The sequence below is a fragment of the Erpetoichthys calabaricus genome, chromosome 2 (genome assembly GCF_900747795.2).
Source record: "Erpetoichthys calabaricus chromosome 2, fErpCal1.3, whole genome shotgun sequence".
NCBI classification, from domain to species: Eukaryota; Metazoa; Chordata; class Cladistia; order Polypteriformes; family Polypteridae; genus Erpetoichthys; species Erpetoichthys calabaricus.
Genome location: NC_041395.2, coordinates 130,013,167 through 130,026,879, shown reverse-complemented (window position 1 = coordinate 130,026,879; position 13,713 = coordinate 130,013,167). Strand labels below are relative to the sequence as shown.

General features: G+C 36.4%; 1 protein-coding gene across 1 annotated transcript; it reads right to left on the bottom strand.

The window, feature by feature from the left end:
- Nucleotides 1-271: 271 nt before the first annotated feature.
- LOC127526551 (extracellular calcium-sensing receptor-like) lies at nucleotides 272-8,743 on the bottom strand. Its single transcript, XM_051922271.1, has 6 exons — nucleotides 8,572-8,743; nucleotides 8,161-8,452; nucleotides 6,238-7,068; nucleotides 5,531-5,758; nucleotides 4,986-5,109; nucleotides 272-1,267 (listed from the first exon to the last, which is right to left on the bottom strand). The coding sequence occupies exons 1-6, from the start codon at nucleotides 8,658-8,660 to the stop codon at nucleotides 357-359; spliced, it is 2,475 nt and encodes an 824-aa protein (XP_051778231.1). The 5' UTR covers nucleotides 8,661-8,743; the 3' UTR covers nucleotides 272-356.
- Nucleotides 8,744-13,713: the final 4,970 nt, after the last annotated feature.

Here is a 13,713-nt window from a genome sequence, read left to right as displayed (position 1 = left end):
GTAAAAAGGTCAACAATATGGTAATTTTAAAACAGCAATCATATATATTTAATAATTGCTATTTTTGTTTATCTGAAGAAAAATGAAAGCTTAGGATGACATTGATCATGAAAAGAGAAATGGTCTTTTAATTTAAACATGTATGTCTCTGTAAAACAATCACAAACTACTGAAGAAATTTTGCTTTCGTACATCTTTTTAATTATTTTGAGTATTTCAAAAAAAAAGCAGTCAAACTGAACATAATTTTCATAGAAAATGATTGGGAACACAATGAAGGATTTATTCTTACAGACTCAAAGTCAAATGCAAAAAGTGATATGGCACAAATAATTATTAAATATTTTTGAAAGACACTATTTTTTAGTAGCTGGTTTACCCATGAGAGCTTTTTTGTTATTTTTCTCAGGTTTAATTAAAATAATATAACATTTGGGAAGGAATATTGCAAAGAGGACCCCAAAGCTTGAAGCTAAAATTGCAAATATCTCCACAGCCACTGTGTATTTTCCAGGAGAGCTGATATAAGCAGGAATAAATGTTATCCAAACTGCACAGAAGATCAGCATGCTAAATGTGATGAATTTTGCTTCATTAAAGCTGTCTGGAAGGTTTCTAGCAAGAAATGCTAAAATAAATGAAATGCCAGCTAAAAAGCCAATATATCCCAGTAGGCAGCTAAATCCCGTGAGCGATCCAACATCACATTCAAAGATAATTTTCACACTTTGAATTTTGGTGTTTTTATTTGGAACAGGAGGCGCTGTTGACAGCCATACAATGCATATTACAGACTGTATTAATGTAAAGAAAAATACTGTACCTCTCTGCTGGGGAACCCCAAACCACTTCATTAGGTTATTACCTGGCAGTGCAGCTTTAAAGGCCATTATGACAACAATGGTTTTTACAAGAATGCAAGAAATGCACAAAACAAAGCTAATTCCAAACATCACGTGTCTTAACATACAACTTAAATTTGTAGGTTGTCCGATGAAACATAAAGCACAAAAAAAGCATAATGTCAGTGATGCCAGCAAAAGAAAACTTAGCTCAGAATTGTTTGCTTTCACCACTGGAGTGTGTCGATAATGAATAAAAATGGACAAAATGCCAAGGGAAAGACAAACTCCAGTTAAGGCAGTTGTAGTTAGTGTAAGTCCCATTGAATCTTCATATGAGAGAAACTCAATTTCTTTCATAATGCATTGATTTCTTCCATGATTTGACCAAAATTCTGGTTGACATGGTAGACATTCAATAGAGTCTACAAGAAAAGGAAAAAGAATTCTCAAAATGGCAACTATATATACAGTATGTTATATTCACATGTTTCAATAATCAAATATGACTAGAAAAATAATGCAAAGTTTTCAAAGTGTAACTCTTGATGAAATTTTATTTAAAATGAGAGAGGGAGACAATTCAAGTTTATTCTTTTATCATTTCTTTAATCTTATAGCATATTACAATTTTGAAAATGCCTTAATTGTTCCTTTTTTAGATTTAATTTAATAAAAATTTTAATCACAAAAATAAGAATTTTACTGTTGCTAAAGTTCTATAGCTTTGCACTTTTAACTAAGCAGGCATTTCAGACTGCCTTATACATTATATATTGTATACCAATAGCATAATATTACACTTTTCCTGCATTAAGACATACGATGGTTTATTTACAAATTTAAATACCATACATTTTCTTGTTTTTCAAGAGACTTGCTCTCAAAACTGCAGTAATTAATATTTTAATTTATTATGATACTTGGGCGGCACGGTGGCGCAGTGGGTAGCGCTGCTGCCTCGCAGTTGGGAGACCTGGGGACCCGGGTTCGCTTCCCGGGTCCTCCCTGCGTGGAGTTTGCATGTTCTCCCCGTGTCTGCGTGGGTTTCCTCCGGGCGCTCCGGTTTCCTCCCACATTCCAAAGACATGCAGGTTAGGTGGATTGGCGATTCTAAATTGGCCCTAGTGTGTGCTTGGTGTGTGGGTGTGTTTGTGTGTGTCCTGCGGTGGGTTGGCACCCTGCCCTGGATTGGTTCCCTGCCTTGTGCCCTGTGTTGGCTGGGATTGGCTCCAGCAGACCCCCGTGACCCTGTGTTCGGATTCAGCGGGTTGGAAAATGGATGGATGGATTATGATACTTTGATTTTTCAAAGATGATTTTTTCCAAAGACTTGCTACCAAAAGAGTGGTAATTTAATTTTTTTATTTTATTTTTTACAATACTTTTGTGTTTTCATAAATGATTTCAAATTAGTTGAAAAAATGGTGAATATGCATCAAATGTCTATTTATATTGACAAGCACTCAAAAATATTATACTGTATGTATACAAATTTATAGTACTTGCCTTGGGGAAGACATCCACCAAATTCTGCACAAGATTTAATTGTCAGAAGCATTTACAATAGATCTGCGGTGGGTTGGCACCCTGCCCAGGATTGGCTCCTGCCCTGTGTTGGCTGGGATTGGCTCCAGCAGACCCCTGTGACCCTGTGTTCGGATTCAGCGGGTTGGAAAATGGATGGATGGATGGATTTACAATAGATAGTATAATTCAGAGGATGTTGTCTGAGAATTGCAATCATGGAAACTGCAAAACTATTTCTAGAAATAAAATGAACAAACTTCACAGAAATAGTGTGCAATACTACTCCGTAACATTCTGAAATCAATTTAATTCAGTTCCAGGTTGTGGAAGGCCAGAATATAATCCAGCAGCACTGAATACAATGAGGGAACCAACCTTGGATACGGTGCCAGGCAATACAGGGACAGATTGCAATCACTAGTCAATATAACATGCATGTCTTTGGAACATGAGAAGAAGACTGGAGAATCGAGGGACAAAGCCACATAGACAAAGGAAAAATTAACTAAAAGATAACTATGGTGTTTCAAGTCCATGACAGCAGTGATAACCAATGTGCCATCAAAATAAAGAAATGTATGTGATTAAAAAATAAAATCAGAAAGTGTTACTCAGAAACATTTATTACTTTATTGGTGTATCTTCATAAAATATCCTGTACACCTTAATTTTTATATCACAAAAAGGAAAATCATCACATATCTGCAGGTTAAATATTAAATAAATGTGAAAGTGCAAAATAATATTGCCACACTCACTCTTGTAACAATTATTAAATGCAATTAGAATAAAAATATATATTATTTAGTATGCTTGAGTTGTGTCAGTTCTACCGGTCAGTTAGTCAGTCATTTTCTAACGCACTTAGTCCCGAACAGGGTCATGGGGGGTTCTGCTTGAGCCTATCCCAGCTAGCATAGAGTGCAAGGCAGGAACAAACCCTGGACAGGGTAAACACATGCTACACACACACACCTCTGACACACACTAGGGCTAATATAGAACTGCCAATGCACCTAACCTGCATGTCTTTGAATTGCAGGAGTAAACCCATATAGACACGGGGAGAGCATACAAACTCCAAGCAGGAAGGACACGGGACGTGAACCGTAGTCTCCTTACTGTAAGGCAGCTGTGCTACCATGCTTCCCAGTTCTACAGGTTGAACAGAACTTAAATCTTTAGAATACAATGTCATCTATTGTAAATTATTATTTTACCTCAGTTAGAAAAAATAACTTTGGGTCTATACTTTGTATTAGTAAAAATAAAAAAGGTATCACATACATGTTCGGAAAATGCAACATGTTTGGTGACTCTTATGAAGCAGAGCCAATGCTAAATAAGCCATATGCCATGCTACGGTATATACTGACCCTAAACATAATTACTTTAATGTTCAAATATACTTATTATGCCATATGAGCTCCACATTCATTGAGCAAAGAGACATTGTTTCTATTTAAAAAACAAGCCATGAAAATATAAATAGACTGGTAGTTTTGTATCAGTTATCATCATGCATGTGTGTCAGAGGATCTCCTTACAGGCTCCATCAAGGTATGTGATAACACTCTGAGATGAGAGGGGGTGCTATTGTTAACATTGTCATCTCCTTCTCTCTCCACAGTGCAGTGAAATCTCCCAATAAGGGCAACTGACCCCACCCCTTCCCGTTCAATCTCCAGAAAAGCTCAGGCTTTCTAGAAGAAGGCATCATGTTTGGCAAGAGCTACCCACCGGCCGGTGCTTCTGAGAAATCAGTGGCTATGTAGCAGATTTATTTAGTTTATTTTGCCAAGATATTTGGAGGGGTTCTATATTCAAGGGTGTTTAATTTTTTTGGATGTTCATTCATTAGGCTCCCCCATATTTTTCTTTTTGTGGAGCTGTCATTACTGAACCAGGCCATATTATAAAACACACATTTATTTTCTTATTAAGAAATATATATTTCTTAATTATTATATTTATTATATTATTATATTTCTTATTACATCTTGCCTGAAGAAGGGGCCTGAGTTGCCTCGAAAGCTTGCATAGTGTAATCTTTCTAGTTAGCCAATAAAAGGTGTCATTTTGCTTGGCTTTTCTCTAAGTATCTTTAAGAATTTAAAGCTACACTAAATTAGTCATTGAATGCAAACAAATTTTTCTTCAAATTTATTTGGTACTTCATACCATTGATTGGGCATCATAAAGGGTAATGTATTAAAACTGTTGTATTTGATTGCATTCATCGTAATGCAGTATGAAATGTTGCATTCAGTAAGAAATGTTGCATTCATTACACTATATCTGTTTTAAATGTCTATAGATACTACACGTTTTTACCTCCTAATAATTTGTTCTGCTTTCTCATCCCCCACTTTTTGCTTCACATTCTATGCCTTTTTCACACTATGTTATTAAAATGTTTGCTTGATTTGAATAACAAAATTCTTACTACTGGAATACAAGGTCAATTAGTAGTCATTACTGGAGGAATTGTAACTGTTTCAAAATGCAAAGTCAAACAAGTGGTGTTTTTATGTGTGTGTGTTTTTTTTTTTTCATTTTTAAAAATAATTTTCTCAGAAACTTTCATTTCCAGAAACTCTGTTTGATTCTTACCAATGTCAGTACTTATCTCTCCATCAGCACAAGGTATACAGTCAAAGCAGCACACCGGCTGTCCTTTCCTGGTGGCTTTTCTAGTGCCGGGCTCACAGCTTTTGCTACAAACTGATTCAGGAACCTAAAAAAATATAATATAATGCATTTCTTTGGTTTTATTTAAGGTTCTTCTTCCATAATAAGTCAGTTCTGGCAGAAAAAGTCAATTTATCTCATTTGCAGGAGACACCTTATATCCAGACTTCAAACTATCTATACATAGACTTTCAGTCTAGCTTGAAACATAGCAAGACACACAGACAAAAATGCACACCGGCACCAATTTATACTTTAACATTTGGATAATGGAGTTCAATGTACTCAGAGATGATGCAAAGGAGGGAAGAATATACAAGCTTCACACAGGCAGTACATTCAGATCTCAGACTCTGGAGCTGTAAGGTATGAAACACTGAGCCCCATGTACATAAAATGGATACTAAAACTGATTTTAAAAGTGAGAGCTTAGGTTTAGAGCTGAAATAACTGTAAACAGAAAATACCTTTCTTTGATCAAAATTCCAGAATATTTCATTTTCATCCAAATAAAGCTCCTGACTTGCCAATGCAGATTTATCAAAAACTCCTACATTTTTAATTGTTACAATGCCATCATCACCTTGCTGCCAATTAATAATGTCATATATTCCCAGTACATCTCCATTTTCATCAAAGGCTATTCTTTCACCTAAGTGATTTGTGAAATTCACTTTCTTCAGATAATGTAACAACTTATAAAAGAAATAAGCAAAAACAAGCAAAATATTTTAAATGGGTTAGATATCCTTTTGATTAATATTTCAAAGTATTACATAAATAAGTAATTTGAGGAAATAACAGAAATTCAGCATTTTTTCACAGCCAAGCCTCAGTAGTCACAAAGGAAGTGTAAGGGCTACAAAAGAACTTTAAATTACTGCACCTACCTGCTGGAAAATTGACTAATAACCTGCCTCAATAAAAGCACATCTTTAGACTTATTTTGCAGCTAGTTTCTATCTAACCCTTTGGGAAGGGAATGCATTCATTGTATAATCATAACCAAAGTCAATACCTGTAAATACATTATTTTTAAAACTCTTTGCAAAATGTAATCAGTTCCTTGGTCAGTGTTGTATATTCAGGGGGATAATTTCATTTTGATTTTTCTTAAGTTATTCTAATCTGAAGAAACTAATGAATATATTGATTGAATTTAAATTATCCCTACCTGCCAGGGCTGAGTATTCCTGACATTTGCACAGTTATGGTTTTTAAAGGGTCCTTTTCCTGTTTCACAGGACACCAGACTGTGCAGTGCATGTGCTAAAGCATAAACAGCTTTGTACACATTGTAGGAGTCTCTGAGTTGAGAAACATCGCTATATCCTGTGCTTTTGCTTGGCAGATCTTCAAACCCTGTGCATGCCTTGACACCAGACCAAGTAGAAGAGTTTTGTTCTTGCATATTATCTTGGAATTTACAGTCAAACATTGATTCCCAGAATTGTACAGATAAACTGTTCTTGGGGTCAAAATCTGGACGTACCTTTAGCAAATAGTTTTGTAATTCCGGAATTGCTCCTCTCCTTATAGCTATACCTAGAGTACCAGCAAAAGAACCAATTTTTTCCTTGTTTATCAATATACTGCCAGTACTCCATGCTTCACTTCCAATCCACTGTCTGCCTGTAATGTTCTGTGAAACAACTTCATCAAATAAAGCATTTAAATCAACACCCGATGAAAATACAACAATAACTTTTGCAGTGGATTGTTTTATAGTATTGATTATTTGGGAAACTTTATTCTTCTGTTTTACTTTAGGAAGAGTCTCAGAAAATGCAACACAAGCATATTTTGTAACCTCCTCATGAAAAGTTCTTACTGCATACTGCCCATAGTCATCCTCACTGGCAATAATGCCAACCCAGGTCCATCCATAATGTTTAATGATTTCAACAATAACTTTGACCTGGAATGCATCACTTGGGATTGTTCTAAAGAATGATGGGAATTCTTGTTTATTGCTTAAACAGGAGCATGTAGCATAAAAACTGACCTAACAATAAAAGCAAATAAAGATATCACCAAAACAAAGGATATGAAACTTGAAACAATTACATGTAAGAAGTCAAAAATTTCAGTTTTTTTATTAATAACCAGATAACGAAAAATACACCCATCCATTTTACAAGCTTAATCTGCTGATATAGATAAGGCTGTATGGAGCTATAGACATTTAGCAATAGCAACAAGACACAAAATAATCCAAGATGACAAGTAAATCCATTTGCAACTCTCCTGCGAATAAATTAATTTGCAAACAGTTAATATAAGAAATATGTTAGCTTTTATTAATCTACAAATATTTACATAAAATAACAAAAATGAAACAATGAGAAGTGATCTAGTTTTTCATAGATATAAATTAAATTAAAATAAATAAATATAAATTGTGAATTTCCCATTGGGATTAATAAAGTATCTATCTATCTATCTATCTATCTATCTATCTATCTATCTATCTATCTATCTATCTATCTATCTATCTATCTATCTATCTATCAAATTAATTTATATTACACTGAAGTTTAATAGAACAGTGGTATGCTTTATTCCGCACTTATTTGGTTATACTTAATGAAACAATGTGTAATTTGTTATCACCAAAATGTGCATTATATAAATGTACATTTCTTTCTGAAATATTTTCTAACATTTGATAAAATATGTATTAAATATCATGAAGTTTTAGAATTTACCCATTTTTAAAATGCTTATGTTTTATAAATTGTCCTTATTTACCAAATGGCTACTTTCTCATGCTCACATATATCCTTTAATGTGGTACTTTTCTGCCAACAGTGGCATAATAATTACCTAATCGTGCATTTCTTGCTCTAAAATTCTACTATAGATTCCAGCTTATAGTTTTATGTCATAAGCTCTTTTAAATAGCATTACATTTTTGGTTATAAAAAGCAAATGGTTATAAGAAATAATATAATGCAGGTAATTAATTACACATTAAACCAATAACTTTGGGAATATAGAAAGTAAATAAATAAATGCTGAGTGTAATGCAATGACTAATGTCATATACATTGCACCCTTAAATTTATTAATAGATTAAAAAAAGTTTGTATTTTACCAATGGCATTCCAAAAAGCCCTAACATCCTTGATATAGCTATTGAATGTGTTGATACTGGGTCTCCTACAATGGCCACCACAGGAGGAAGTCCTTCACAATCGTAATTAATAATGACATCTTCCATGCCCCCAATCAAAGTGGTGGCAGCTCGTAAAGCTAATGGCAGCTTCACACAGTTGTCATAAAGCCTGTAACCCAGTGTTAGATTTGGGAGAAGAGTCGAATCTTTGTTTATCTCTTCAATGGCGAAAGCCATTGTTTGTGCCGTTTGAAATACTGAAACATCAAAACTGCAAAGAAAGAGAAAAACAGCTGAGTCCATGTATTAGACTAAAACTAGTACTGAAAAGAAAAGTTAATAGCTGTCAGGATTCCAGTGCTTCACAGTGTATAAGCATTAATAACTTACCCTTCACATCGCCATTGGTCTGGTTTGGATCTGAAAGAAAGATCAGGTAGAATTGTTGTAGAACTAATCTCAAATATTCCACCTAACATTATATCTCCATTTTTATATAATCCATTCAGTTGAAATGTGTCTCTGATTTTGCATACTGGATTATTCAGTTTATCAAATGTAAAAACAAAACTGAGAAAGAAAGAAAGGCAAAGAGAATATTTCATTCTTGCGCAACACAAACAATGGCAAGTCTTCTTGCAGAAATCGTTCTTTATATAATAATAATCTTTCTCTGGAGATATGGTGAAAGCAGTTATTGTGTTAGCCTTAAAATCCCTTGGTGAAATATCAGGTCACACAGGAATAGGTTACACTTCTTAACTTATAAAAAAGGTTGATTTGACCTTGGTCTTTATACAAAAGAGTAAATAATAAGTGTTTCATTTGCAGTTTTGTCATTACCTGACTTTACTATTTTGTTAGTAAAGTGTATTTTCAAAAATTAAGTGTAATTAAATTGCATTAATAATTCCTTTAATAATTCACCTGGGAAAATTGTCATTAAATTTCACCAACTAGTTTAATTCATTTAACATACAGGAAAATCTCAGTTATTACAGTTTTTGTTTCCCTTTGAAAGTTTCTAAGGTTTCATCCAGTAACTGCTTATTTTTTGTCCATATTCCTACCTGCTTTATCAAGCTCAGATTGGAGCCTATGATGTAGATGTAGCACTGGATAAAGAAGGCAAAACATTCCCGAATGGGATGGGACTTTTGCTCACTAGAACCATTTAAACTGAATGTCCACTTTTGTATATATAGTAATGAACTGACGTTTCCCACATAATTAAATTAATGGAAGAATTACATGTGCAATGCTATGTACTATCAAACAGGTAGGCCAGTACCTGTGGAATGTATTTATATGCAGTTCAGATGAAGAATGGGCAAGACTAAAGATTTTAAGAGCTGTTAATGAGGTTTGAAGGTGGTTGCACAGATAGGCTAGCATGAAGGCTTCAGGAACAGCAAGCCAGACTGAGTTTTCATGTACAACAGTTGTGAGTGTATTGAAAACTGCCAAACACCTAAAAAGCCACCAGTCAATGTCAGTCCTGGTCCGTAATCAGCCCACTGATAAAACGTGCCAGGCTTTAGTAATTTAACAGCTATAACATCAGTTTAACAAAGAGAGGCATATCAGAATATTTCACATACTTAATGCTGCCAGTGACCAAGTGAAACATATTCTTTTCAGTGAAAAATAAGACGATATTTTAACAGTGAGCTAAAAAAAATACTATGCCCGATGTATCATCAAATCAATGTAGTGTCAAAAGCTGCCATTGTCACATGATTTTGAACTATGGGAAGTAACTGGTGTCGTAAGGGGATACTCTCTGAAACCAAGGAAGAATATGTAACCCACTTATTACTGGTACACCTGTCAGGCACTAAAACTATTGTTTATTATCTTTTCAATTAAGTTTGTAATGAAATACCCTAACTGGACCAAGTTGAGTCTCCTATGTTACATAGTACAATTATTATTGTTGTTATTGTTGGATTATTACCTACATTGTGTCCTATAATTTTGCCTTCCCAGAACCTACAAATTTTGCCATAGCACAGCTCTCTGGTCAGATCATAAATTCTATTTTAGAAATTGTAAAACTATTCCCATGACAAGCTAACTTTAACAATGTGCTCTTGCACAGAGATATATTCAAATATGGGATTTTAGCACTTATATTTTAGAGTATTTTTCTGTGTATCAATAACTTAGAATGGAATGTCCATCCATCCATCCATTTTCCAACCCACTGAATTCGAACACAGGGTCACGGGGGTCTGCTGGAGCCAATCCCAGCCAACACAGGGCACAAGGCAGGAACCAATCCTGGGCAGGGTGCCAACCCACCGCAGAGAATGGAATGTCTTTCATATGTAAACTATATAGTGGCATTGCCATTACAATACCACTCCAGGAACAGTATCGACATTGTAGTGTGGCATGGGGAACAGTGTTTTTCAGGGAGTGAACTCATACAAGAGAAAATAAAAAAAAAAAAATTCCATTGAGTTGGCACTGGCAGGCACCATGCAGAAGAAGAACAAGCAGAATATCTAAACTCTAACTCAGCGAAGTGCTGAGCACCTCAGAAACACAAGGTGGACATGTTGAAGAATTGCTGGAGAGTCTCAAGGCTAAGGTCTGGGAACTGGAATTGCAGTTGCACTGTCATTACAGGAGGGAAGACAGCTAAGAGATTGCTACACTTACAATGCCACACATAGAGATTCACTTCCCCATATACAATGGCCAGCTGTTGTAAGAGATTCCACACATAAAGCTGCCTAGAACTTCCTGTTCCAATCGATGTGATGAGGGAGACAATAGCCCAACACTTCTGCATGGTTTTAAATGACAAGTGCATTGTTAGGCTTAAGCCTTGAACACAAGGGAGTCTTGACTGTGCAGGTGACAGCACTTTGAGAGGAGCTTCACAGTAAAGTTGTTGCCAGAAGATATTCAGAGTGTCCTGTCCCTTGGACAAAGTAGGGTCCACAAGAACCGTGGAGCACTGGCAGCTGTCATCTTTACCTGACATTTCCTGAGGACCTTCTTTAGAGCACTAGCAATACAAAATGCCCATCACCACAGCCACCTAGCAAGGCCTAGAAGGCTCAATAAAGTACTTGTGGAAACAGATATGGGTGAATCCATGTTTTGTCTGCCCAGTGAACCCAACCACCTCTCCACTGCTGGAGGTTTTCTCCCATTTCTCCCATTTCTATAGTTGGCCATTTTTGTTCTTGGGTATCTGGGTCCACTGTAAGTTTTAGTTTGTCTTAATTAAGAACTACTAGTCATTGGTTTCACCATATCCTTGGAGGGGGAGGACAGACCACAGAGCACAGGAGGGCTGGAGTGCTTCACTGGGCATACTGAAGATGATCATGGAAGAGGAACTATAGATGTTGTGCAAAATATGCTTGGTGTTACACTTCCAGTTTAAACATGATTTCTGGTTGGTCCCTGTGTAAGATTTATAGCTTGCATATTGTAATCTTTTTAGTTAGCCAATAAAAGGTGTCATTTTGCTTGACTTCTCACTACATCCTACAAGAAGATTTCTTTCACCATGTGTGGTCCTGAACTTTGAAGAAGGAATCCTGGACCTGTGTAAGAAAGAAGTGCCTGTTTTAAGGATCATGCAAAAACCACAGTCTTTGCACCATCAGCATCCATGCTTTGACCACATCTGTGCTGATAGAAAAGACTCCCATCAGCACAGTCAGCTTAAACTCAGCTACTGTGTAGTCTACTTTGAAGACCTTCTGTTGCTGACTTTGAAAGAGTCCTTGATCATCTGAAGTACTGTAAGTGTTCACAGCTACCTGTTATGAAGAGAAGCAGCCAAGATTTTGGGTCATGTAGTAGCCACTGACCTTGTGAAGACTGATGTGAGACTTAACCTTGGCCAATTAACCTATAGCAGTTCTGCAGTTTCTTGGGTTTAGTATCTTACTATCAGCAGTTGTTTGCAGAATTAGCAGACATAGTAGTGACACTAGAAACACTGACCAACCAAGTCAGCAAGTACTATTGGACACCAGAATCTGAGATGGTGATGCTCCAAATGAAGAACTCCCTGAATCACAGCACCTGTGTCAGCCTATCTGAACCCCAAGATGGGAACTTCTGTGTAGCATGCAGGGAACTCCTATCAATGATCTACAGTTTGCAGCACTTCTGGTCTGACTTCTACAAACACCAGTTAGCCCCATGTATGGACAATGCCACAATCATCTGGTTTCTGAATTTCAAAGAGCCAGTGTGTAGTAGTAGGGTGTTGTACCTTGTTAGCCATTACAGATGCAATGAGAAGTCTAGTAAAATGACACCTTTTATTGGCGATCTGAACAGATTACAATATGCAAGCTTTCAAAGCAACTCATGTCCCTTCTTCTGGCAGTTTGTAATGATGATATGGAGTATCACTTACATGCTGGCTCAGAACCATTAGAAGGATGGGAGCAATCAGCAGAGAAAGGCATGTAACAGTTGATACCAAGGAAGCCCTCTTCATTTTAGCAACCTGGTGTTGTTATTCAGCCCTCAGTGAAAATGGGCTGTGTACCTCTTGGCCAACTGCTGGCAAAGTCCATGTACCTTCCTAGCCCAGCTGTCTGAGGAAGTGCAGTGGGGAAAAGTAGAACACTGGGCCATAGTGGTGCACTGTGATTGGCTGGCCTCTTAACACCACAAGGGAGATTTGTTTTGCTGCCCAGCAGTGCAATGTGACAGTGTGTGTCACAGGGTTATGTTGGTGCTGACATAAAATTATCTGTAGATTTAATTATTTGCTTGTATTTAAATAGTTTTATGTTTTTACCTGATTGATATGAGGTGGTGCAGTGCAGAGAAAGGCACCCACAAGAAACGGCTGGTTAGTGGTACAAAGGCTCACTCTGGGAGCAGGCACACTAAGGCGGTCATGCAGCCTTTTAGGCCTATTAAGTCACACACAGGTGCAAAGGACATCTTGCCGAGGCTTCCCCACTATCTGAAAGGGCACCAGGTTAGTTGCCACCAAGGAAGAGAGTGGAGAGTAAATTGTGGACCAAAAGAGAGTGCAGGGACAGTGACCTGTCAAGAGAGTTACCTGATCAGTGAAATTGTTTGGGTGTTGGCATACACATGTGCACCACAAGTCTGTACCCCCTTAAAATAGGACTTCCTGCTTGGTTGAAGCATGTGGTGTCACAAGTATGGCAGCATAAATTCCTATTGTGGAACAGAAAAGTGTTTGCATGGATTGGTGGTATAATTCCCATGGGTATATATAATGACACTGCAGTTACTAGAGGTCATTCTTTTTTTCGATTACATGTGTTTGCAATCTGGTAATGTTCTGACTGCTCTATAGGAGAGAAGGTAGTGTAGAGCCTGAAATGAAGATCTCCTAAGAACTTTTAAATGGAGGCAGAATCTGTGAAAATGTGATAAGATGAACAAGTAGATTTTTTCAAATTTCTGCATAATTTTTATCTGAGATCACATTTATATTTACTTTTATAAAGAAAAGAGGGTTGAGGAATGGATTGTTTTCTTCATTTATTCCTTTATATTTTTTCTATTTTG

Excerpts from the sequence above, each read along its gene's own strand:
- LOC127526551 (XM_051922271.1), bottom strand. The coding sequence starts at position 8,660 with ATGTTAGGTGGAATATTTGAGATTAGTTCTACAACAATTCTACCTGAT. Across the intron at positions 8,453-8,571 it reads GACCAATGGCGATGTGAAGG|TTTTGATGTTTCAGTATTTC; the intron begins GTAAGTTATTAA and ends CTTTCTTTGCAG. Across the intron at positions 7,069-8,160 it reads GGCTTTTTGGAATGCCATTG|GTCAGTTTTTATGCTACATG; the intron begins GTAAAATACAAA and ends TTTTATTGTTAG.